Raw genomic sequence first — 26026 nt, 5'->3', positions numbered from 1 at the left:
AGCCTTAGCTGAGAGACAGCCAGCTTTTAGCTCAAGCTGTAGAGGCTCATGCACTAAGCTCCAGAGAACCCATGTTTAGTTCTGCCTGTTGGCCTTACAAAGGCAGTGTGTGTGTTCATGTAAATACAGTCTGGTTCTGAAGTCTGTTTCCCTCCCTCTTTCTAACCCTGCTTACATAAGTCTCTGCTTCAGCTTGTCTCACTTTTTTGCCCTTTTCAGGAGTTAACTATGAGGTCATTTTAACTGTTCAGTCAAAAAGAAGCCACACTCTCTAATTCATGGCAGTACCCTGCCTTTTAATAAAGTAATACAAAAGGAACACTTGAAATGAGTTAAAGTCTCTTTCAGCAACAGATTCTTCATCTGTAAGGTCTCAGGCCTTTCTCCTGTCGGAGAACTCTGTCCTCTTTCTCCTGTTTGTTTAGGGTCTCTTCCTCCCTGGAGAGCTTTGAAGTCCCTTCTTTCTGTTTGGTCAAAGTCTCTCTCTCTGACTTCACCCCTTCCTGTTGCTCTTTTATAGATAGTGTCGGGGACTCGAACCCGGACGGCCTCTGTTCGTTGTCTGACCGCAAAGAGACAGGCAACACCAGCAAGATCCAATCACAAGCTCTTTATTGAATAGTGCGCACTTACAATAGAGAGCGGCCCGTCTCCAAAGTGAACCAGCCCCGATTTCATTAACAGGTAGGCTTATATAGACAGTTCCGTCACGTCATAGACTATTCGCCCAAGCAACCAACCCCCCCTTTATCAGTTAGAAACCTCTAATACCATGCACACCTAGCCAACTATACATCATGGCCTTATGCAATTCATAATGCATCAGCAATTTCTTATCAGCCCAAAGACAGGTACTGGGCAACAAGGAGACAGTTTGTTATGGCCAAAGGAGAACATAAACAGGGAGTTTGGAACAAACGGGAAGAGCAGAAACAGGGAGTCTCCTTATCAGTTCTCAAAACAAACTGTTCCTCATCACAGCAGGTACAAAAATGCAGCTTCTTGCTTATCTCATTTTGCAACTTGAGCAAGCGTGTAGGGTGCGTCCCTGCTTGAACCTATCTCCAGTTCTGCCCAGGAACTACCCAGAAACCTTTGTTACATTTGCTTTAGCATAACTGCACTAGGCCTATTTTTCTAGGACCTAACAATAGGCTTGACAAAACTTCATGTTTTCTCTTTTTCTCTCATGTGTGGCCCGTAAGCTATATATCTGGAACTGGCCAGCTCCAAGTCTTTGGCTCCTAAAGGGACAGGCCAGACCATTACAATGTCCAAACGCCATCTCTTCTTTAGCATTAAAAGATCTGACATCTTTATAGAAGGCTGTTTTCTTTACTGATGTCTGCTGATCAGCAATATGATACAATGTTTTGAGATTATAAATGTCTCAATGTTCAATACAGGCGTTAGAGGCTGTGATCTCAGGAATGTTATAAACACAATCAACTCCCACAATGCAGCTTGCCCAGGAGTCTGTCGGGTATTTAGCAACTATCCATTAGTCTTGTCAGAATAGCTCATCTTGCAAAATCTTGTTCTTCTGGCCACAATCTCATGTAATTACAGTGCTATGAAATGATTTGACCTTCAACTCTAATCCCAAATCCCAGTTTAATTTATATCCAAAAAGCACCTCATGTTTTTTCACCTGAACGAGCTTTAATCCTCTGTTACATAGCTGAAATAGCATTGTGGTTAAGATTAGTACAAGACAAACTGCAAATTGTCGCCCATGTCTGCTCTTGTGACCCAAATACACATTTCAGAAATTTCATAATATCACTAGTAGAAGCTTTTTGAGATCTGTCAAATTATGGGTCTCAGACTGATTCTTGGCTCAGGCCTATTTGGGTTCAGCTGAAGTATTGCTGTATGATAATCCAGGATAGTAAAGATAATCACTCACATAGCAAAGAGGATAATCATTCCTCAAGATATATATGCTAGTACATGTAGACAGTTTTCCAGAGGCTTAAGGAATCTTCATTAGTTAATCCGCTTGTGCTGGTTCTTTTCCTGAGGGATCAACATGATCTCGGAAATGTATTTCTGTTGAGTAAAATCTTATTACACACAATTACGTTCACTCAGTGGTGTTGGAAATGAGATCAGATTCTGAATTCTGTTACATTGTGTGCCATGTAGAGGGCCGTGATAAATTACTAGATTGCTGGAGAAAGTGGGAAACAGAGACTATATGGCTAGTTTTTCAGCCCACACCTGCCCCAGTCCGCCCACTGTCTGAATCTCAATATGGTCTGTGGTCTGTTCCTGGGGGAGTGTAACGGTGTAAGCCTGCGCTTTTGGCACAGTCACACTCTGGACCCAAGATAATAATTATAATCTTATTTCAGGATCTTATTTCGGGATCTTATTTCGGTTGTGGATAAGGCAGACTGTTTCTGGCCAAGTCACTCCAGGTTGCTTGGCACAAATAACCTCTATATTCTGCCCCACTCCCATCTCTATAAAGAATCATTAATTTCATGTCCAGAATTTGCCAAGTACACTTTATTCCATATACCAATCTCCTTCTTCTATCAGCACCATCAACATTCAACCCTGCCACTGTTCCCTCTAAAATGAGCACTTGGGTGGCCACCCAGGAGAGATTCAAATGCCGCCCCGCTGATTAGCAGAATGCCCAGAGCCTCCCACATATGGTAGCATGTGTTTCTGTTGGTGGTGTACATCTGCAAGAGCCTTGGTGCATTAAACAAAATGTATTTTGCACATAGGTGAAAAAATTAGAGGGAACATTGCCCCCGGCCATTTGTTATGATTCCTTAGACCTACCTTTGACTGGTGTGCTCAGATCTCTGATAGCTGGTATGTCGGGAGGTTGGGGACCCAGGCCATACTCCTGCCATATTAATTATATTCATAATTAGTGACTGCTTCTTCTGATCTTCCATTCACATAATGAAAAAACAAGGTTGTCAAAGTAAAAAAAAAAAGGTCTTGCCCTTCTGAAAAAACCCTCTTATAGATTCTAGAGCTGTGCTTAACATAGACGTGACCACTACAGCTTGGTCCTTTGCAGTTAAGCAACCCACAGCAAACTTCTGTACAGAAATGTCAGTTTAATTTGCAACATTTTCTTGAGGAAAGCAATAAGAAAGTGACGTATTAGCTGAGAAAAGATGGCATGTGCTTTTGGCCAATCTCAGAAGGAAGTAGAGACCAAGATTGTATCTTGAGAGAAAAAGGCTCATCTTCACCTGACTTCTGGTTGAGGTTTTTGTCTCCTGAAAGAATTTGTGGTGAGACCTTTCCCCCAGTAATTCCTCAAGAGCCAGAAACGGACAAAGCTGTCTGAGAGGCTGCACAAGACTATGGAACGAAATCCCACAGAAACCAAGGACCATCACAAATCTCATCACTTTAAGGTCTAAGCAGCAGGGGCTTTTTTGACCTTGCCATCTTGAACATAAATATACAGCTTCATGGAAATATATATATTATTTTTAAAAATCCCAAATTAAGGACCCCACTCCACACACTGCCCCTTCTGGGGAGAAGATGAGAAAACAAACACATGATTGATGTTAGTAGTCTTGCACAATCCCCTAGTGGAAGGTGCTCCGACAGGACAGTGATGAACGTGGTATAAGAACCTCTCTGGAATGGACTCAGACAGGAGAATGAGGGTTCTGTGGAGTTGCCGAGGGCAGGTGTTGTTAGCGGATAGGGAAGAGGAGATCCTCATTCTAATATCTTTCAATGGTGTTTCAAAAGGGGAACAGTGGGAACACACACTCTACCCTATACTCAACTCACACCCAGACAGGCAGTGCCCCAAGGCACACTTGCCAAGCTCATCGGTAGCACCAAATTGGCTCCAATGTAAACGACGGTCCCCATTTTTCTCCAGTTCAAAAGTTGACAAACACTTGATCAAAGGTGTGGGCAATTCCATCCCAGCAGCTTCATGGGCTAGAGACACACAAATAGTCAGAAGTATTTCTTTGCTACTATATGCCCAGCTGACTAAATTTTTTTCAGCCTTACTATACCGACCCTCTAGGTACAACATACGGAGCACTGTACTGGAGTTCAAGATCAGCATGCACTGTACCTTACGCTGAACAGAGTACAACTCTAGCCAGGTTCTGATTCTCTCTGAAGGCTGTGGGATAGGCATGACAACAGTATCAATGCATTTATACCTATAAGAGAGTGATGGAAACAGGGTGGTTATTTCTGCTAAATGTCTGCAAAAGCAGATTGTTCCTGCCAGACTATTTTTTTCCTTGTTTGTGAGCACGTGTAGAAGAGAGCATGCAACACGTTAAGTAAACCCACAGCATACATAGGGAGGAGGCATCAGGCAAAAGTAGGGTTGCCAGGTATCCAGTTTTCGCCCAGACAGTCCATTAATTGCCTCTTCTGTCTGGTAAAAACAACAGAAAATACCAGTATTTTTCCTCTGATGTATATGGCAGGGGCAGAGGTGAGGGGAGGGGAAGAGAGGAGGAAGTGGGCAGCATGGGAATTTAAAGGCAAACATTTTTTTGCTCAACAAATTTGGTTCCCTCCCCCCTTTTTTTTTTGCTCAACCAATTTTTTCCCTGCCATGTTTGAGATTTTTTGTGAAGAATGTGTGAATTCTAATCCTGGCTGTGTCCCCGGACTTGCAGTATGGCCTTAGGCAAGTCACCGGAGGCTTGATTCTACCACCTGTGACTGCTAAAAGATGCTGAATGCTGTCTGTTATCCGACAAGGGCATAAAGCATCACAGAAAAAGGTCAGCTTCTTCCAGCACTGATCAAGCGACTGGTAGTAAAGGAAAAACAATATTGTCCCAAAAGCTTGTCTACCTGCTCCCACTATACCCCTATTGAACTTCTACCTAGCACATTCCCAGGCTCCCTCCTGCCCCCAGCCAGGCTTCCTGCTATAGTTTTTAAGGAGCAGTATGCACAGATTCCCAGTATCCCCAGTGAAATCAGTAGCTGTTAATGACTCTCATCAGATTAGACTTCAGAACAATAGGCTCCCTAATTCACAATGACCTGATTATTCTAAGTACAACGAACCCCTGCCACTATGAAAAAGAAGATCTGGTTTTGATTGAACATTGATACATCAAAGCATCGCCCTCTCCCTCCCCATCTGACCATGTCCTGAAAAATGTATCTTACCTTCTGCACAGAAACTTCAACAATCCTCCAGTGAAGATAGTGGACAGAAACAAAACTAGTATGAGCATTTGCCAGGTGTTCATTTTATTATTTTTATAGTCTTAAAAAAAGAGTGAAAGTTAGTTTTAGTAAAGTGAAGGAATAGAGAAGGAAGGAATATATAATTGTTAAATGGTAATCATTTCATGAGGTGTACAGCTAGTTCGGAATAGGAAGCCTAATCCGAGCTAGCTAGTCCGTGGTGCGTGTAGCTGTGCGGCACGGGGTCCGAACTAGTCGGCATTTAAAAATGGCGCTGGCCAGCATCATGCAAATGAAGCCCGGGAAATTCAAATCCCGGGCTTCATTTGCAACTCCGAATGACTACATTACCCCCCTAGTTTGAACTATGTCTATAGTGTAGACATACCCTGACTAATTTTGAGCCTTTCTATTTGAGACGTTCTATTTCGAAATAAGCTATTTCAGAGTATTTCTTACAGAATAGCTTGTTATGAAATAAGTGTGCCGTGTAGTGTACCCTAAGCGTGCATTTATACAGCATCCTAAACTCAAAATAAGATACACAATTGGAGCTGCTCTGCACCAAATTTCAAAATAATGTGCTATTTTGAGCCATCCCTTAACCCTCATGCAACGAGGTTTACCAAGATGGTGAAATAGCGTGCTTGTTATTTTGAAAAATGTTTTGAAATAATGGGCGGCTTGTGTAGATGCTGAGTAGCTATTTGGGATTCTTCTGGTATCCCAAAATAACCATGCAATGTAGACGTGCCCTAAGATATCTCCATGCTGTAGGCTGGAGGAAAGGAGTCATACCAGGGATGGTCCTAGCCTGTGCTAACCCCAGTTAAAGCTTTCTCTCTTGGGACAATTAGCAGTCAGGCAAGGGAACATCCTGGCCCACACTGGCCTCAGGACTAGGGGAGTGTTAGATCTCGGGGCAAGGACTGTCTCTCTGTCCTTTGTTTGTACAGTATCCAGTGCACAGTGATCCTAGTCCGTGAGTAGGGCTCTTAGGCACTTCACTCCATCTTTGTACCCCTTCTCCTGATCTATGTGTAGTTTGGCAGGCCCTCAAGACATGGTCCTCTATTACTATTTATTATGGCATTGCCTTTTCGCACGTAAGGCTCTTCCCTTTTTATTATGAATCACTAACAGACTTACCGTTGCCTGTGTCTATCCTGGGAGGAAGAGAACGAAGGGACCGTGCAGATCCTGGGAGGGGTTTTTGGCAGGGAGGACACTTACCAGTGTCAGGCAAGATGGAGGAGCCTCATCCCCAGTTGCTGCTCTTTTGGTGGTGCGACTATCCCCATTGGTTACTCTGCAGGATAGCTCTCCCCTGCACTCACTGCCCTCAGTGCTGAGTGTGAATCTCTTTCTCCCCTCTTCCTTTCCATGTTATGAAAAGCAATCAAATTCTAGGTACATCCCCTATTCCTGGCACGACCAACCCCTGATCTTGCTTTAAGTTAGGAGAAGAGGAAGTTGCAAACCAAATTTCGTGGCCCTAGCTCTCACCGTTTAGGAGGAGTTCTTCAACACATGGATTCACAGACAGACACACCGACAGACACTCTCAGGGTATGTCTACACTACCCTCCTAGTTCGAACTAGCAGGGTAATGTAGGCATACCGCACTTGCAAATGAAGCCCGGGATTTGAATTTCCCGGGCTTCATTTGCATAAGCGGGGCGCCGCCATTTTTAAATCCCCGCTCGTTCGAACCCTGTGCCGCGCGGCTACACGCGGCACGAACTAGGTAGTTCGAACTAGGCTTCCTAGTTCGAACTACCGTTATTCCTTGTGGAATGAGGAGTAACGGTAGTTCGAACTAGGAAGCCTAGTTCGAACTACCTAGTTCGTGCCCGTGTAGCCGCGCTGCACGGGGTTCGAACCAGCGGGGATTTAAAAATGGCGGCGCCCCGCTTATGCAAATTAAGCCCGGGAAATTCAAATCCCGGGCTTCATTTGCAAGTGTGGTATGCCTACATTACCCCGCTAGTTCGAACTAGTGGGGTAGTGTAGACATACCCTAATATATATATATATATATATATTGATAGAAGCTCGGTAACTTACTATTATTGATAATAATGGGTTCACTCCATTCACTCCAAATCTTGTTACTTATACATTTTATTTTCTTTACTCTGACTTGAACAATGTATTGTTTTTCTGGGTCACGAACTGGATGCACATATTCCTCTTCAGAAACATCTACAGGCTAGCACAATGTTTGTTTTAGTGATTTAACAATACAACTCAGAAACATACAATACTGGAGACCTCAGATATCATTAAAAGCGACGAGGAGTCCTGTGGCACCTTATAGACTAACCGAAGTGTAGGAGCATAAGCTTTCGTGGGCAAAGACCCACTTCGTCAGATGCATGAGACGAAGTGGGTCTTTGCCCACGAAAGCTTATGCTCCTACACTTCGGTTAGTCTATAAGGTGCCACAGGACTCCTCGTCGCTTTTGCAGATTCAGACTAACACGGCTACCCCTCTGATACTCAGATATCATTGTCTCCCTTTCAGAGCTAATATGAATATATTTTTAGTTACAGTGTTTATGGTAAATAACAATCTGATTGCTCATAGGGGAATATGAAAAGTCTGATTCCAAAACAAAAGGACAAAGCTTAGGAATTGATGAGATGAGAAGCTTTGATATACAAAGACCAAAGACTCCTTTTTAATTTTCTATTAGAGTAAGCCTGAAACATACATTAAGTTTAAGCTGTTTTTGTTAGTGTTTAGTTTTGGTTTTGGGTGGTTTAGATTCTCTGTTTTGGCTTGGTTTTGTCCTCAAATTGTGCTTGTTTCCCTAAAGAAATAGTGTACATTTTAAAAATACTAGAAATTCTGGATGCTACAGTTTTGGGGGTAACTAACCTTAAAAGGGGCCTCAAAGTGGGTGTTTTGCAACTTCAAAAGTCGGGGCTCACCAAAGGCTCTCATGTTGGACACTGAAAAATGGAAGCAGCTAAAATAATGAGTTATTTGTGAAAAATCTGGCCAGCTATCATGCATGCATGAGGATGCATGCTTTACAAGAGGCCGGAACAAAAAGGCAGGGAGGGGACTGTTACTGACAAGGACAACCAATAGAGGAAGAAAGATACAAAGGAATAAACTAAGAGACAGCGAGCTCTGTGAGGAGGTTGTGATAACCTATGCCAGTGAGGTCAAGGAACCATTTTAACTTTGCAAGGCAGACTGACTTCAGTGGTGTTGGGGAGGCATATGAGGTGCCTGCTATCATACCATGCCTGCCTTATTTCTGTGCTTCTGCTGGTGGTGGCCCTTCCTTCAGAGCTGGGTTCCCAGCCAGCAGCATTATCCAGCTTCTCATCTCTGAAGGCAACACTGCTGCCAGCAATAGAGCAGAAGTAAGGGTAGCAGTCCTGCAATCCTCCCCTTCAATATCCTTGTGACTCTCCCCCCACAACTCTTTTTTAGGTCCGGACACAATTACACAATACAATTACAACACTGTGAAATTTCAGATTTAAATAGTTGAAATCATGAATTTTTTTTTAAATCCAGTGACTATGAAATTAACCAAAATGTACCATGAATTTGTTAGGACCCTACATATAACACCCTTCATACACTCATGCACTCAAAATGTCTATGCCATTACCAATGGGGATCAGTTACTTCTACTCATCAGCTTCAGGGATACTGAAACTGTAGATGACATTTAGAAAAAAGGAACACAGTCGAATTAAAAAACCTTTCATTTGATCAGGACCTACCCATTGTCTTGTAAAACTTGTCATAAGCTATTAAGTGACAACTTAGCCTTCATTTTAATATCTCATGTAAAAGACAGCCTCTCTAACACCAGTATTTGCTGAGATAGCTTTGCTCAGCAATGACTCAGAAGTAGCATTGAACAAAATTTTTCAATGAAAAGATTCAGACTCAAGCTGGTCTTTTCAATAAAAATTTCTCATGGAAATGTGTTAGCATTGATGATTATTTTTTTCATTTTTCACCAAAGAATGAGAACCTATAATTTTTTTAAAATTGAAACCATCGAGATGGTAATCAACATTTTTCTTTTACCAAAAGCTCTGCTTTTTAGTAAATGAATAATGTCAGTAATCATTTCATAGTATTTTTCAGTAAAAATAAAAAATAAATGAAAAAGTGGTTCATTTCAAAATGAAGACAACTTTTTACATCTTCATGAAAACAGGTTTTCATTTTTTGACCAGTTCTACCAAGAGGAATCAATGATAACTGCTAGGTCACTTGCAGCAGTGCTCCGGTGCAAATTTCAAACAAGATTTGTGTCTGTTTAACCTGACAGGGGAATTAGTAGCTATAGAGCTGTAATTATATTGGTAAAGTGTATTGCCTTATATTACCTTTAGATCTGTAATTTTCACTTGGTATGTAAAGCAATTTTTTTCTGCTGAACCAATAGTAGGCGGTGGTTTCCAGTTAATTTTAATGCTTCTGTCTTCAAGGGATAGAGACACATTGATTGGAGGGTTCAGTTTTTCTGACAATATACAAAAACAGAATATTTCACCTTCTTTCAGCAAGCAGACATGTGAATGGGATACAGACTAGACTTTCTGTTTGGCAGTCTCAGTCCAAGTAAAGTCTACTATTCACATTTTGTCTAGGTCATCACAATAGTCTACTGCAGCTGAAAATTAAACCAAAATGTATTACTGCACAAGTTCTCCTAAGGCCTGAACAAAGAATTCACAACAGAAATAAGTTCAAATCGCCACATAATGACTCATTTACAGTTTACATCTGGGATGATGCCAGTAAATCCCATTGATGTAAATCAGGTATCAGAGGGGTAGTCGTGTTAGTCTGAATCTGCAAAAGCTGCGAGGAGTCCTGTGGCACCTTATAGACTAACTGAAGTGTTGGAGCATAAGCTTTCGTGGGCAAAGACCCACTTGGTCAGATGCACGCATCTGGGATGAGGCATACCTGGGAGGTCGACAAATGCCTTTGATGTCGACTGCGGAGTGTCCAGACTACCGCGCTGAGCTGACAAACAGCTGATCGGCTCAGCACGGCAGCCATTTAAATTTAAATGAAGTGGCGATTATTTAAATCGCTGCTTCATTTTCCCATGCTGGGTAGTCTAATCTACATGCCTCTGTCGCCAGAGGCATGTAGTCTAGACGTACCCTTAGAGGGGATATGATAGAGGTCTATAAAATCATGACTGGTGTGGAAAAAGTGAATAAGAAAAAGTTATTTACTTATTCCCACAATATAAGAACTAGGGGTTACCAAATGGAATTAATAGGCAGCAGGTTTAAAACAAATAAAAAGAAGTTTTTCGTCACTCAGGTTATGTCTAGACTACATGGCTCCGTCGACGGAGACATGTAGATTAGCTTTCTAGACATAGGGAAATGAAGCAATGATTTAAATAATCGCCACTTCATTTACATCAAAATGGCTGCTGCGCTGTGCCGATCAGCTGTTTGGCAGCACAGCGCAGTAGTCTGGATGCTCCGGTTCACAACGGAAGCCTTTGTTGACCGCCCCATTATGCCTCGTGGAATGAGGTTTACCAGGGCGGTCGACAAAAGCTTCCGTTGTCGACCGTGGAGCGTCCAGACTACCGCGCTGTGCTGCCAAACAGCCGATCAGCACAGTGCGGTGGCCATTTTGATGTAAATGAAGCGGTGATTATTTAAATCACCCCTTCATGTCCCTTTTTCAAGTACACTAATCTATATGGCTGTCAATGGATCCATGTAGTTAAGACGTACCCTCAGTGCTTTGCTCTCCCTCTTCAACTTCCCTGTCTGCAGTCCCCTGTCTGCAGTCCTGTCCGCGGGACTGGGAGATGGGTTGGAAATGGGGGGGACTACGGCCTATAATGGCAAGGAGAAAGGAGGGTCAGGGCACAACAGGGAGGCAAGATCAAATCAGTATCTTAGATGCCTATATACAAATGCGAGAAGTATGGGTAATAAGCAGGAAGAACTGGAATTGCTAACCAATAAATACAACTATGATATCATTGGTATTACAGAAACCTGGTGGGATGGGACGCATGATTGGAATGTTGGTATGGAAGGGTACGGCTTGCTCAGGAAGGACAGACAGGGAAAAAAGGGAGGAGGGGTTGCCTTGTATATTAAAAATGTACACACTTGGACTGAAGTGGAGATGAATGTAGGAGATAGCTGTGTAGAGAGTCTCTGGGTTAAGCTAAAAGGGGTAAAAAACGAGGGTGATATCATGCTAGGAGTCTACTACAGGCCACCTAGCCAGGTGGAAGAGGTGGATGAGGCCTTTTTTAAACAATTAACAAAACTATCCAAAGCCCAAGATTTGGTGGTGATGGGGGACTTCAACTATCCAGACATATGTTGGGAAACTAACACAGCGAGGCACAGGCTATCCAATAAGTTTCTGGACTGCACTGGAGACAACTTTCTGTTTCAGAAGGTTGAAAAAGCTACCAGAGGAGAAGCTGTTCTGGATTTGGTTTTAACAAATAGGGAGGAACTAGTTGAGAACTTGAAAGTGGAAGACAGTATAGGGGACAGTGATCACGAAATAATAGAGTTCATGATCTTAAGGAAAGGTAGAAGGGAGACCAGCACAATTGAGGTAATGGATTTCAGGAAGGCAGATTTTGATAAGCTCAGAGAACTTGTAGGTAAGATCCCATGGGAAGCAAGACTGAAGGGAAAAACAACTGAGGAGAGTTGAAGTATTTCAAAGGGACATTGTTAAGGGCCCAAAAGCAAACAATTCCGCTGTGTAGGAAAGATAGAAAATATGGCAAAAGACCAGCTTGGCTTAACAAGGAGATCTTGCACAATCTCAAAATAAAAAAGGAGTCTCATAAAAAATGGAAACTAGGACAAATAACAAAGGATGAATATAGGCAAGCAACACGGGAATGCAGGGGCAAGATTAGAAAGGCAAAGACACAAAATGAGATCAAATTAGCTACAGGCATAAAGGGAAACAAGAAGACCTTTTATAAATACATTAAAAGCAAGAGGAAGACCAAGGACAGGGTAGGCCCACTGCTTAGTGAGGAGGGAGAAGCAGTAACAGGAAACCTGGAAATGGCGGAGATGCTCAATGACTTCTTTGTTTCGGTCTTCACCGAGAAGTCTGGAGGTGTGCCTAACATAGTGAATACAAGCAGAGAGAGGGTAAGTTTAGAAGATAGGATACACAAAGAACAAGTTAAAAATCACTTAGGAAAGTTAGATGTCAGCAAGTCACCAGGTCCTGATGAAATGCATCCCAGGATACTCAAGGAGCTGATAGAGGAGGTATCTGAGCCTTTAGCTATGATCTTTGAAAAATCATGGCAGACAGGGGAGATTCCAGAAGACTGGAAAAGGGCAAATATTGTGCCCATCTATAAAAAGGGGAATAAGAACAACCCAGGAAACTATAGACCGGTCAGTTTAACGTCTGTCCCAGGGAAGATAATGGAGCAGGTAATTAAGGAAATCATATGCAAACACTTGGAAGGTAATAAAGTGATAGGGAATAGCCAGCATGGGTTTGTGAAGAACAAGTCATGCCAAACTAATCAGATAGCTTTCTTTGATAAGATAATGAGCCTTGTGGATAAGGGAGAAGCGGTGGATGTCATATACCTAGACTTTAGTAAGGCATTTGATACGGTCTCGCATGATATTCTTATTGATAAACTAGGCAAATATAACTTAGATAGGGCCACGATAAGGTGGGTGCATAATTGGCTGGATAACCGTAGTCAGAGAGTGGTTGTTAACGGTTCTAAATCCTGCTGGAAAGGGATAACAAGTGGAGTTCCTCAAGGGTCTGTTTTGGGACCCATACTGTTCAATATCTTCATCAATGATGTAGATATTGGGATAGAGAGTACGCTTATTAAGTTTGCAGATGATACCAAACTGGGTGGGGTTGCGACTTCTTTGGAGGATAGGGACATAATTCAGAATGACCTTAGCAAGTTAGAGAAATGGTCAGAAGTAAACAGGATGAGGTTTAATAAAGAGAAATGCAAAGTGCTCCACTTAGGAAGGAACAATCAGTTCCATACATACAAGATGGGAAGCGACTGTCTAGGAAGGAGCATGGCAGAAAGGGATCTAGGGGTCATAGTGGACCACAAGTTGAATATGAGTCAACAGTGTGATGCTGTTGCAAAAAAAGCAAATATGATTCTAGGTTGTATCAACAGGTGTGTTGTAAGCAAAACTCGTGAAGTCATTCTGCCGCTCTACTCTGCACTAGTTAGGCCTCAGCTGGAGTACTGTGTCCAGTTCTGGGCGCCACATTTCAAGAAAGATGTGGAGAAATTGGAAAGGGTACAGAGAAGAGCGACAAGAATGATTAAGGGTTTAGAGAACATGACCTATGAAGCCAGGCTTCATGAACTGGGCTTGTTTAGTTTGGAAAAAAGAAGATTAAGGGGGGACATGATAGCGGCTTTCAAATATCTAAAAGGGTGTCACAAGGAGGAAGGAGAAAATTTGTTCCTCTTGGTTTCTGAGGACAGGACAAGGAGTAATGGGCTTAAAGTGCAGCAGGGGAGGTTTAGATTGGACATTAGGAAAAAATTCCTAACTGTCAGGGTGGTCAAATATTGGAATAAATTGCCAAGTGAGGTGGTGGAATCTCCCTCTCTGGAGATATTTAAGAACAGGTTAGATAGACATCTGTCAGGGATGGTGTAGACGGAGCTTGATCCTGCCTTGAGGGCAGGGGGCTGGACTCGATGACCTCCCGAGGTCCCTTCCAGTCCTATGATTCTATGATTCTATCCCTGAACAGTGTCCAGGGCAAGGAGGGTGGAGCCTGTGGGACGTCAGAGTGACGTGATGTCATCCCACATTAAATTTTTTTATATATATTGAGAGAGAGAGAACTGCTTTTCAAACTGTGCAATACAGAAATGATTTTGAAACAACTGAGTTTTATTTTCACAAAACAATCATTAACATTTTTTGAACAGCCCTACTTACATATTGTAATTTCTATAAAAAATTCTTTGATCTTCATGTCAAACTCCCACAAACGTCAATTCATTATAAAAGCAGAATATATTCCTTAGAGTGTATTGATTCATGTTTCTTTCTGTCCCCTTAGCCCCCTCTCTACTCCAGGGAAATCACAAGCAGATGAAGGTTTCACAATACAAAGCAATAATAAAAACACCTACCTAATCTTCGAGGTGTAAATCTTTTGTAATAGGAACGGTTTTCCGAACTGTTGCTTCTTACCCTTACATTTATATTCAATCTGATAGGATTAGAGGAATTAAAATACACTTCTTTCATGTGACATCCAATGTTTTTGTGTTTTGCATTTATTAAATATAGTTGGCACTGAAATTCTTTTCCACTGTACCTGTGGGAAGCAAATAGAAGCAATGTAAAATGCAGATGAAATTTGAATAATATTTTGTACTTGTTTAAACAGGACCCTTACCTGTAGGAAAGAAAATACTGAGCATCCTCAGGGGCTTCTGTTTTAATGTCCCAGGTACAATTGAAATTGAAAAGGTTATATATGATGCATGAGAGATTTTGAATATATACTGCAACAAAAAGAGAAAGAAAGAAAAAAGTGAAAAGGATGCTAACTTGTTGTTTTACATTGATTCTTCAAGTCATTGGTTTCAGAAACTATCCAGTGGAGAGAGGGGGGGTGAAATGGATCTGAGTTTCTTGAATAAAGTGTGTCTGATAGGACAGTGGGAACATTTCCATTCCTATTAGATGCCCCTTTTGTGAAATTTGCAGAAATATTCAATATTAAGCTGCTGCAATAGCTAAAGGAGTCATCCTGGGATTCCCCACCTACCATTTGCTTTGGGACTTCCATAATCCATGCAATTGCTAGAGAAACATAGAATCATAGAACACTAGAACTGGAAGGGACCTTGAGAGGTCATTGATGCCAGTCCCCTGTCCTCATGGCAGGACCAAGCACTGTCTAGATCATCATTGATAGATGTCTGCCTAACCTGATCTTAAATATCTCCAGAGACAGAGATTCCACAATTTATTCCAATTTTTAATCACCCTGACAGTTAGGAAGTTTTTCCTAATGTCCAACCTAAATCTCCCTGGCTGCAGTTAAGCCCATTACTTCTTGACCTATCATCAGAGGCCAAGAAGAACAATTTTTCCTTCCTCCTCCTTGTAACACCCTTTTAGGTATTTGAAAACCGCTATCATGTCCCCTCTCAGTCTTCTCTTTTCTAAAATAAATAAGCCCAATCGTTTCAGTCTTCCATCATAGGTCATGTTTTCTAGACCTCTAATCATTTCTCGGAACCTTCTCCAATTTCTCCACATTTTTCTTTAAATGTGGTGCCCGAAACTGGACACAATACTCCAACTGAGGCCTAATTGGTGCAGAGTAGAGCAGAAGAATTACTTCTACTGTCTTGCTCACAACACTCCTGTTAATGCATCCCAGAATCATGTTTGCTCTTTTTGCAACAGTGTCACACTGTTGACTCATATTTAGCTTGTGGTCCACTATGACCCTTATATCCCTTTCAGCAGTACTCCTTCCTAAACAGTGGTGGCCCGTCCATAGAGGCGAACTAAGCGGTCGCCAAGGGCACCAAAGTTAAACGGCGTTGAGGGGTTTGGAGGTGGGGGCGCCGATTGTGCACTTCACCTAGGACGCCAGTTGCCGGCAGCTAGTCTAGGGCTGCTCCTGTTCCTAGACAGTCGCTTCCCATTCTGTATGTGTGAAACTGATTGTTCCTTCCTAAGTGGAGTACTTTGCCTTTGTCCTTAACTTCATCGTATTTACATCAGACCATTTTTCTAGTTTGTCCAGTTCATTTTGAATTTTGACCCTATCCTTGGTATCATCTGCAAACATAATAATCATACTCTCTATGCCATCATCTAAATCAGAGGAGGGCAATAATTTTGGAAGAGGGGCCACTTCACAAATTTTGGAAGTGGCCATAGGCCAGCCTGGAAGGTGCAGGGCCTTGGGAGGAAGGGGTGGGGTTGAGAACTACCCTACTGGGAAAGGTGACTTTATTTTCTGAAACATCTGCAGATATTCAGAACGGTTTAATTTAAATTATTAAAAAGATGAAGCATTTTAACGTTCTCATGTTAGTTTGTCAAGCTTCATTTTAAATAAAGTAAAATAGGGTATGTCTACACTACAGCTCTAATTCGAATTAACTTAGTTAATTCAAACTAAGCTAATTCGAATTAGCGAATCCAGACTTAAAAACTAGTTCGAATTAGCGTTTTGCTAATTCAAACTAGCATGACCACACTGTGGGGACCCTGAACTGAGGTTAAGGATGGCCGGAAGCAGTGCCGGTAGGGCATGAGTTTAGGACTTAGAACATGGAGCTGCTGTCTCAGGCTAGCCGAGGGCTGTGCTTAAAGGGACCCGACTCCCACCCCAGACAGACAGTTCTCAGGGGTTCCCTGCTTGCAAAGCAGTCCTGGCTTGGAGTGCCCTGAGTGCCCACACTCAGCACATGACAGCACTCGGCCATCAGCCCGGTTGCACTTGCCGCAGGCTGCCATCTTGGGAGGGGGGGGTTCAATTAAGGGGTTTCAGGAGAGCTTCCACCCTGAGGAGCCCGCAAAGCCAGCCCAGTCTTCCCCAATGGGGGCTCGTGCCCCATCCTCCCTCACCTCCTTCCACTTACCCCTCCCTAGCCCCACTTCCTGATGTACAAAATAAAGGACACATGTGTTCAAAAATAGAAACTCTCTTTATTGAACAAAACTCGGGGAGACTGGGAAAAGGAGGTGGGAGAGGGGAAGAGAGAAGGTAGGAAAGGGGAGGGCAACTAACATGATCAGGGGTTTGGAACAGGTCCCATATGAAGAGAGGCTAAAGAGACTGAGACTTTTCAGCTTAGAAAAGAGGAGATTGAGGGGGGATATGATAGAGGTCTATAAAAGCATGAGTGGTGTGGAGAGGGTGCATAAAGAAAAGTTCTTCGTTAGTTCCCATAATATAAGGACTAAAGGACACCAAATGAAATGAATGGGTAGCAGGCTTCAAACTAACAACAGAAAGTTCTTCTTCCCAAAGCAAATAGTCAACCTGTGGAACTCCTTGCTGCAGGAGGCTGTGAAGGCTACAACTATAACAAAGTTTAAAGAGAAGTGAGATAAAGTCATGGAGGTTGGGTCCATGGAGTGCTATTAGCCAGGGGGTAGAAATGGTGTCCCTGCCTTCTGTTTGTGGAAGGCTGGAAATGAATGGCACGAGACAAATGGCTTGGTCATTGTCTTCGGTCCATTCTCTCCAGGGTACCTAGTGTTGGCTGCTGTCGACAGACAGGATACTGAGCTAGATGGACCTTTGGTCTGACCCAGTACAGCCATTCTAAGCTCAGGGCTCAGGGTCGGGGGTCTCAGTGGACCGCCTTGATTTTCATGCATACCTGCTCCTGGGTGGCCAGGCTGGCAGCTATCCTGCCCTAGACGGCCACTTTCCTGTGACTAGTGCGGAGGTCATGGATGAGGTCCACGATGTCCACACTAGACCAGGCGGACGCCCGCCTCTTGCGGACCTGGGCAGATTCCCGGGAGCCGCCATCCTGGTCCCAGGAAGAGGCGGAGGGCTGGGTGGCAGCAGGTGGCTGGCTCGAGCCGTGCCAGGTGCAGGGTCTGCTGGCTGGGTGCTGGCAGGCTTGCACCTGGCACGGGCACCGTGGCCAGCCCGTGCCCCTTTAAGGGCTCCGGGGACGGGAGGGGGGCAGAAGAGTTTCCCTGGTGGTGCCCAGAGTGGCCACCAGGGAAAGCTGGGAAGGACTAGCCTCCTACTAGTTCGAATATAGTGGCTACACAGCCCTTAATTCGAACTAGTTAATTCAAACTAGGCGTTAGTCCTCATGGAATGAGGTTTACCTAGTTCAAATTAAGCGCACCGCTAGTTCTAATTAAGTTCGAACTATTGGTTCGCATGCGTAGCGCCTATCAAAGTTAATTCGAACTAACGTCTGCTAGTTCGAATTAACTGTGTAGTGTAGACATACCCATATTATGTCCAACCCAAAAGGTATCAGTGTTTTCTTTATTCATGGCAGGGGTGGGGAGCACTTTCTGGGTCGGAGGTCACTGACCCACAGAAAAAAATCAGTTGGGAACCACACGAGTAAGAAGCAAAAAAAAAAAAAAAAAAAAAAAAACCCAAGTTCCCCCCCCAATACTCACTGATGCTTCCTTCCTTTTTTTTTTTGTTTTTATTTTTTGTTTGTTTGTTTTAAACCTGCTGCCTACTTATTTCATTGCATAAGCACTGGTTCTTAATTAATGATTAACACTTCCTTAATTATACCAGTCATGATTTTATAGACTTCTATCATAGTCCCCCTTAGTATTTTACAGAAATGCATAAACAACAGCCAGCACAAGAAAGCTATTAGCCAGGATTGTTGCATCTCTACTTTGTTAATCAGTTATTTTTAAGCACTATGCAGAAATCTAGCTGACCTGGAGGTGCCTTGTAAACAAATTCAGTCCAGTTGCTCTCCTTTATAACGTCTTCTGTTTCTTTTGAAAGAAGCTGTGTTTTAACTTTAGCATAGAAACCAGAGTGTAGCCCAAGTCTTATAATCCTTTTATTTTCTTGAAGTCTTTCCTGGAAGAAATCGTAGAACTGCATTTTAATGAAAAAAAACTCTGTGCAATAGCCAGCTAGTGTTATTAATAACAAAAAGGTCTGCAAATTACAGCCATTAAATAATGCATTATCTCATTTTACCAAGACTATGTATAAAGTATACTAAGTGACTTACTAGAATTTCCTTAGCTGTATCGAACTTACACATCAAAACATATTTCACAGAATATGTCTCCATTTCTTCTGTAATGTTACTGTTCCAGGAAAGAATAACTCCAAAGTCATTTTTAACAATGTGCAGATCACTAGGTGCCATAATAGAAGCTATAGATGCAGTAAGATGAACAGTAATTAGTATTACATTATAGGTGGTTCAGATGCCCAACATTTCTTATTCTAAGAACATCCAGGATCTTGAGGTGGGCCAGAATTTCTTACGCTAAGATCTTATTTTCAGTTGCTGCTAACTTTATCAAACTTTAATTGTTTGTGCTGAAATGTTTAAAATCCTGGGTTTACCAAAACCTGAATATGTCTGAAAATGTCCAGCCAAAAGCATTGTGCCCTTTCTAGGACCAACATAGCAAAACATTTATTATTTGATCCACTTTAAAAGGTCTTGAGACCTTTTATTTGAAATATCATAGAACTGCCATATTATGGAGCAGGGACTTGATATATGGCAGGCAGGGTGGCCTTTGTGTCACAGATTTGCCTTTTGCTGTCCTTGTTCTTTTGGGCTGTGTCTAGACTACATGCCTCTGTTGGCAGAGGCATGTAGATTAGACAGATAGGCAAAGGCAAATGAATCCGCGATTTAAATGATCGCGGCTTCATTTACATTTACATGGCTGCCGCGCTGAGCCGACAAACAGCTAATCAGCTGTTTGTCGGCTCGCGCGCTAGTCTGGACGTTCCCCCTGTTGACATCAAAGCCCTTTGTCGGCAGCCCCGTTATTCCTCGTGGAATGAGGTTTACCGGGGCTGCCGACAAAGGGCTTTGATGTCGACAGGGGGAACGTCCAGACTAGCGCGCTGAGCGGACAAACAGCTGATCAGCTGTTTGTCGGCTCAGCGCGGCAGCCATGTAAATGTAAATGAAGCCGCGATCATTTAAATCGCAGCTTCATTTGCCTTTTCTGAACAAACAAATCTACATGCCTCTGCCGACAGAGGCATGTAGTTTAGACGTACCCTTGCTGTCCACCCCAAACAGGCCAATGTATAAGTCTTTGAAAAACTGCAGTTTGTGCAGGTTCAGTTGAGTTCTTAGATTTTTAGCAGCTAAAGTCCCCCAAAAATGTGTCTGCGCTGAAAAAACTACAACAAACTACAACTGCAGCTCTAGACTGGCTGAAGGCAGGGTGAGGTCGAACTAGGACTAAGACCCGGGAGCTTGTCTCTCCTGTGCTGTCTATACCCCACTTGCTGGGCCCAAGCATCCTGGAGGAGGAAACTGCCTGATTCAAGTTCAGATGTGTTGAGAGAGCCAAAGCTGTGGATGGGAGGTGGCAGGGCAGAATAGATTTGGAAAAGGGAGACAGTGGACTAGGATTAAAGGCTGGTGGCAGGAGAGAGGGAAACTGAGACTGGAACAGGACTGGGAGAGCAGCGCGGCCTGTATCGGCCGGATTCCCTGCCGAGCGGGCAGGAGCCATAGTCCTGCGTAATGGGCCCCGGGCTGGGCCCAGGTCCCCCGACCCCCCTTTCCCTCCCCTGGACAATCCACCCCTGGCATCTCTGGGCGGCGAGGCCTCCAAAACCGTATTTACCCTGATAGAGGGACACGGATACCACAATCCGTTTCAGCAATCAAACTGTGGGTATAGGAAACCCACAGATCACCACACTTCACAGATCCAATAACCACTCCAAACGCATTAAGAAAATGTTTATCTACAGTCAGGCCCTCAGACACCACAGAATGTGCTCCCAAAAGGAAGTCTGGGATTTGCATCCGAGCACACTCAAAATCACCTTCATCAAGCAAGGCCACTCTACCAGATAAGCTGACTGCACCATAGAATGGCCAAGGGAGCCTCCCGTGCTGTCCCTTCCCCAAACTCCAGCTCCGCAGTTCCCATTGGCTGGGAACCACAACCAATATAAGCTGTGGGGGTGGTGCCTGTGGGCAGAGGCAGCACAAAGAGTCACTTCGCTGTACCTTCACTTTGGAGCCAAGGGACATATCACCATTTCTGGGGAATATCTCAAGATCAGCACCACCCAGTACCCCTGAAACCCATTCTCTTCCTCAACCCCTTCTGTGCCCAACCCTCTGTCTCCTTCCCATGCCCTTCCCATTCCCAAACTCCCTCCCAGAGCCTGCATCCTGAAACCCCTCCCATGCCCCAACCTCCTACCCCACCTTGAGCCCCCTCCTGCACACAAACCCCTCATCCCCAGACCCACCAAAGAGCTGCACCCCAGCCAGAGCCCTCATCCTCTCCCACACTCCAACTATCTGCCCCAGCCTGACCCCCCCGCCTGCACCCTGAAACTCTAATTTTTGGAGTACTCCAATTTGGAGTACTCATCCCCCCTCCCTCAGCCCATGCCTCCTCATAATCTCCTGCCCCAACTAGTGAAAATGATCAAATAAGTGAGGATGGGAGAGAGTGAGTGACAGAAGGAGGGGGAATGAGCACAGGGTGGCCCTTTGGGAAAGGGTGGGATGGAGCAGAGCCTCAGGGAATTGGTGGAGAAGGAGAGGTATAATGGCGTTCAATTTTGTGCAGCTAGAAAATTTCAGTCCTAGTAATGACCCTTTAGTATCATTTTAAATGTCACACAACTTACCAGTTATTGATGGGTGTCCATTTGCCAGGCAAACAGAAATCATCTTGTACCAGGTTAAGGCTAAGCAGAAGCATGCTTGATGCATTAACTGGAGCATGTGCCCCTACAAATGCTTTGCACTTCAGTTGAATTTAAAACTAAAATACTTCAGTTCTGTTCAAGGTTGAAAAGACTGCTAGGGCATGACAAAATCTGTGAAAACAAATTTTTTAACATTTTAAGTGGTTTCTCGGAGAAGACATACAGGCAGTCCCCGGGTTACGTACAAGATAGGGACTGTAGGTTTGTTCTTAAGTTGAATTTTTATGTAAATCGGAACTGGTACATATTGTAGGGGAAACTCTAGCCAAACATTACTCCAGAGCTCAGTTTTATTCTCCCACACCTCACTTCCCTCAGTCCTTTATTCTCAAGCTGAGGTGTCTGCTTAGAAAAGCCGCTCCGCGTCTCCCTGGTCTGCTGGAGGGGGGTGCTAGCTTTGCGTTTCCCTGGTCTGCTGCGGGGAAGCAGCTAGTGCGGGGTTGCCTCTCCCTGTTTGTAAGTAGGGATCCGATGTAAGTCGGATCCATGTAACCCGGGGACTGCCTGTATATCATGGACACAAAATGTCATTCTGGATTTTGTCATAAAAAAATAGTCTCAATTAGTGTCCCTCCATTTTTTTCCATTCAGGGGTAGAATAAATTTTGTTATGTGCACTGAGACATACACAGATATATACCACAAGTAGAAACACATGCTGCCGGCTATGGGAACTCTGCTAATCAGCTAGACGGTACCTGAATCTCTCCTGGGTGACCGTCCAAGCACTCAGCTTACAGGGAACACTGGTACCAATTCTCAGTCCTAATTAAGTTATAGTTAGTGCAAGTGGGGTTGGTGGTGGGTAGGGCAAACCACTGCATGCCACCTTTACATTCTACATCTGCCACTTTCCAGCACTGCCCGGGTGTTTCAGTGCCCAGCACTAATTAGAGCAGCTCAAAAGTTTGAGATTTTGTGCAAAAATCATCTGGTGAACTGAGAAAGCAGGCAGTCTGAGTCACAATACGCAAGTAACAGAACTCAGCAGTTGACAACATACCTTTACATGGTTTATATCAGTTATTCTGATGAAGGGTTCTTTGTTTTAAAAGTGCAATACCTATATATAAGATACGACTCTTAAGCCATGGGCTTTGAGCAGCATGTGGGGCCATGGCAGCCAAGGAGCCTACCCAAAGGTCCTGCTGGGCTTCTAGCTGGGAGTCACGTAAGGTAAGTGCCTCCAGGCCAGAGCCTGCATGTAGTTCTCCATACCCCAACGTAAGGTAAGTGCCTCCTGCACCCAGACCCTGCACGATAAACTCCTCTCTCAAGTCACAACTCTCTCCTGCACCCAGATCCGGCACAATAAACCCCTCCCTCAGGTCACAACCCCCTCCACATCCAGACCCTGCACGATAAATCCCTGCCTCAGGTCAGAATCCCCCACTGTACTCAGACTCATTCCCATATCCCTCATCCCCACCATTAATATAATAGAAAAGAGCAGCCCTTCATCACTTACCAAATTCTTGGAATGCTTCCCCATTGAAAATGATTGCTCACCCCTGTTTTAAGCTATGGCTGGCCGTGAGGGTAAAATAGAGAGACAGTATACTGTGTGGAGGATTTCTGATTATTTTGCTAGAGGGCACTCAGAAATTAGGAAAACAGGGTAACATTTTAAAAAGCAGCATTTTAAAATGTTTTTACTGAAAAAGTAGGATTTCACTAAAAAAATAACCTGGATGTTTCAACTGCCAGATTTTGAAACTAAATGCAATCTTTAAAAGGTGAAGCAGATATTTTATTGCTGTTTTAAATGCACATTTCAAAGCAATTTAAATGATGGTGTCACTACAATATCTATGTAAATAGAACATGACTAGTGCTTAGGCTGTATTTAAAGTTGAGGACAAAGGTTTTTCTAACACTACTTGCAGTGGTATTATATTATGATATGTAATTATATGAAATATTTTGGAACAGTAAAATACCCAGTACAAGTAAACTTACATTTATAGATGTGGGCTTGTACAATTGAAAATAGCAGCTCTTAGTCACGCATATTTCCAAAGTTTTACTTCACATTATTGCAGTACATTTTACAGCCTCAGAACCTGTCTATGGCTTCTGTTTTGGCCCAGGCAGCTCCATGAGATGTCCCACTCCTGAAGAAGTCTTGTTTTCAGGCTATGTATTGACAACCTGAGAAACTAATGTGAGAGACTTCCCTCTTCCCAAGACAAAACTGCATATATCAGTGATTGCCATCTCTCACTACTAGCATGGGATTAAATTTAAAACCAACCCTCAAGGCGTGTGGATACATCCTAGAACTTTATCCAAGGTCTTCAGACTGCTTTGAGTTTCATCTTCTTTGAGACCCCAACAGTCACATCTCTTTCCTTGACTTCCTTAGACGAGAAAGTTTTCAAACCACTTCATACCTTGCTATCAGCTCTTGTCTTAAACCTTAAATGAAGCCTTAAATGAAATTTAATCAATCAATCCCTACCATAGTTTCAAAAATAAAAGCCCTTATTTTAGGAAAGATTGTACAGGACTTACCTCAGCCTCCATTGCTTTCCTGTGAATAGACATGTATTCATCCTGCTGTATGCAGCAAATAAAAAGGAAATAGATCAGCAGAAAAGCCTCAGCCCTAAAGGATGGGGAAAGAATGACTAGCCGCATCTTGAGGAAAGGAAACTTGCTATCAATTTCATTTTTCATATCAGATCTTCCTAGAATTGTTGAGCTTTCGTCTTGTTAATCATGTTCATTATATTGTTTAAAATATATTTTTAAATGTAATAAAATTGTGTTAGAATACTGACCTTTGACTGACAACTGTTTAGGGCTTCCTCTTGAGGGCCTGGGTGGTAGGCTGCGTACATAGCCATTTATAACTGTTCAAACAGATATTTTCATTGTGTATGCCTGATATATTGGGAGAAAGGTTATGCTAATAGGATTCAGAAGTGTCTGAATATCAGATTAAGGAAATATATATTGTATTGTCCATGATCATAAAACACTTTCCCCTGTTTTATGAGAATCTCTAACATTTCCATATTTTGGATTAGGGATTTAAAATTTGATGGGAGGAGGGATTGGCCTGATATCAAGACTGCTTTTTGCCACTTCTGTAAAAAAAACTGCTAAATTTAATAAACTATAAGACTCTGCAAAATCTGTTTACACATGCTCAGTGACTTGTTTGGCAGCTAAATTCTCTGAAGATTCACACAGCTACAAAAGCCAAGCAGGACTTTCTCTGTAATTGAAGCTTCTGGCTGCTAGGAAGCAACTGTGGTGCCAGGCGCCAGAAGTGAGAGCAGGAAGCTCTCCCATCCTGTGTTTTCAGTGTCCCCTGAGCATGCAGAGAAAGAAGGAAAGTACCTGATTCAAATTTAGAGGGATTAGGAGTTGGCAGCGGAGGGGGGATTGCAAGAAGAGAAGCAAGGTGGGAAAGGGCAAATAGAAGCTGTGGAAGAGTAAGGATAGAAGAAGGAGCTGGGAGTGGGCATTTGGAATAGATGGATACAAAAAAAAATACAAGAAAGGAGATAGGAACAAAGAGAAGTTTAAGATGACAGGAGCCAGGGACTGGGGGAAGATAAGAGCAAGGAGGGGAAGGTCAGGATTTGATGACAAAATATCAATTAGAGCAAAGGGAAGGAGATAGGGCCAGAACAACTTGCAACACTAAATCATAATCTGCTCCAGAATCTAGTACAGTTGAACCTCTCTGGTCCAGGAGTCTTTGGTCTGGCAACATCTGTGGTCTGGCAGGACCATGGATGTTGCTGGACCAGACAGCCCCTAGACAGAGAGCCCCAGGTTGGGGCAGTGGAGTCTTGGCACCCTAGGGCAGCGTCAGGACTGCGGAGTGCCAGTTGCTCCACAGCTGGCCATGGATCTGAGGAGCGGAGCCCCAGTGGTCCAGAACAGTGGGACCCCAGTGGCCCTGGGGCAGCAAAGAACATAAACATAACATAAGAACATAAGAACGGCCATACTGGGTCAGACCAAAGGTCCATCTAGCCCAGTATCCTGTCTACCGACAGTGGCCAGCACCAGGTACCCCAGAGAGGGTTGACCGAAGACAATGATCAAGCGATTTGTCTCCTGCCATCCCTCTCCAGCCTCTGACAAACAGAGGCCAAGGACACCATTTTATCCCCTGGCTAATAGCCTTTTATGGACCTAACCTCCATGAATTTATCCAGCTTCTCTTTAAACTCTATTATAGTCCTAGCCTTCACCGCCTCCTCTGGCAAGGAGTTCCACAGGTTGACTACACGCTGTGTGAAGAAGAACTTCCTTTTATTAGTTTTAAACCTGCTACCCATTAATTTCATTTGGTGTCCTCTAGTTCTTGTGGCCCTGGTGGCCCAAGGGCAGCAGAGTCTGGCAGCCTTGGGCAGCAGAGCCCCAGCAGACTCAGGGCTGGTC

General features: G+C 43.5%; 1 protein-coding gene across 9 annotated transcripts; it reads right to left on the bottom strand.

Annotated features, from left to right (window-relative positions):
- Nucleotides 1–595: 595 nt before the first annotated feature.
- LOC102457584 (interleukin-5 receptor subunit alpha-like) lies at nucleotides 596–24292 on the bottom strand. 9 transcript variants are annotated; one of them, XM_075915923.2, is made up of 13 exons: nucleotides 24137–24292; nucleotides 21542–21733; nucleotides 18918–19066; nucleotides 18613–18778; nucleotides 14603–14711; nucleotides 14334–14521; nucleotides 10921–11025; nucleotides 9538–9674; nucleotides 7237–7381; nucleotides 5149–5248; nucleotides 4082–4172; nucleotides 2800–2866; nucleotides 596–2066 (listed from the first exon to the last, which is right to left on the bottom strand). In XM_075915923.2, the coding sequence occupies exons 2-13, from the start codon at nucleotides 21636–21638 to the stop codon at nucleotides 1990–1992; spliced, it is 1431 nt and encodes a 476-aa protein (XP_075772038.2). In that variant the 5' UTR covers nucleotides 21639–21733; nucleotides 24137–24292; the 3' UTR covers nucleotides 596–1989. The 9 variants fall into 9 exon arrangements, with proteins under 9 accessions (XP_075772038.2, XP_075772059.2, XP_075772073.2 ...); XM_075915944.2 differs by having other exon boundaries at nucleotides 596–2052; XM_075915958.2 differs by having other exon boundaries at nucleotides 5149–5173.
- Nucleotides 24293–26026: the final 1734 nt, after the last annotated feature.

The sequence above is a fragment of the Pelodiscus sinensis genome, chromosome 1 (assembly GCF_052426305.1).
Source record: "Pelodiscus sinensis isolate ZL-2025 chromosome 1, ASM5242630v1, whole genome shotgun sequence".
Taxonomy (NCBI): domain Eukaryota; kingdom Metazoa; phylum Chordata; order Testudines; family Trionychidae; genus Pelodiscus; species Pelodiscus sinensis.
The sequence above is the reverse complement of the archived record's forward strand: the minus strand, read 5'-3'. Positions and strand labels throughout refer to the sequence as shown.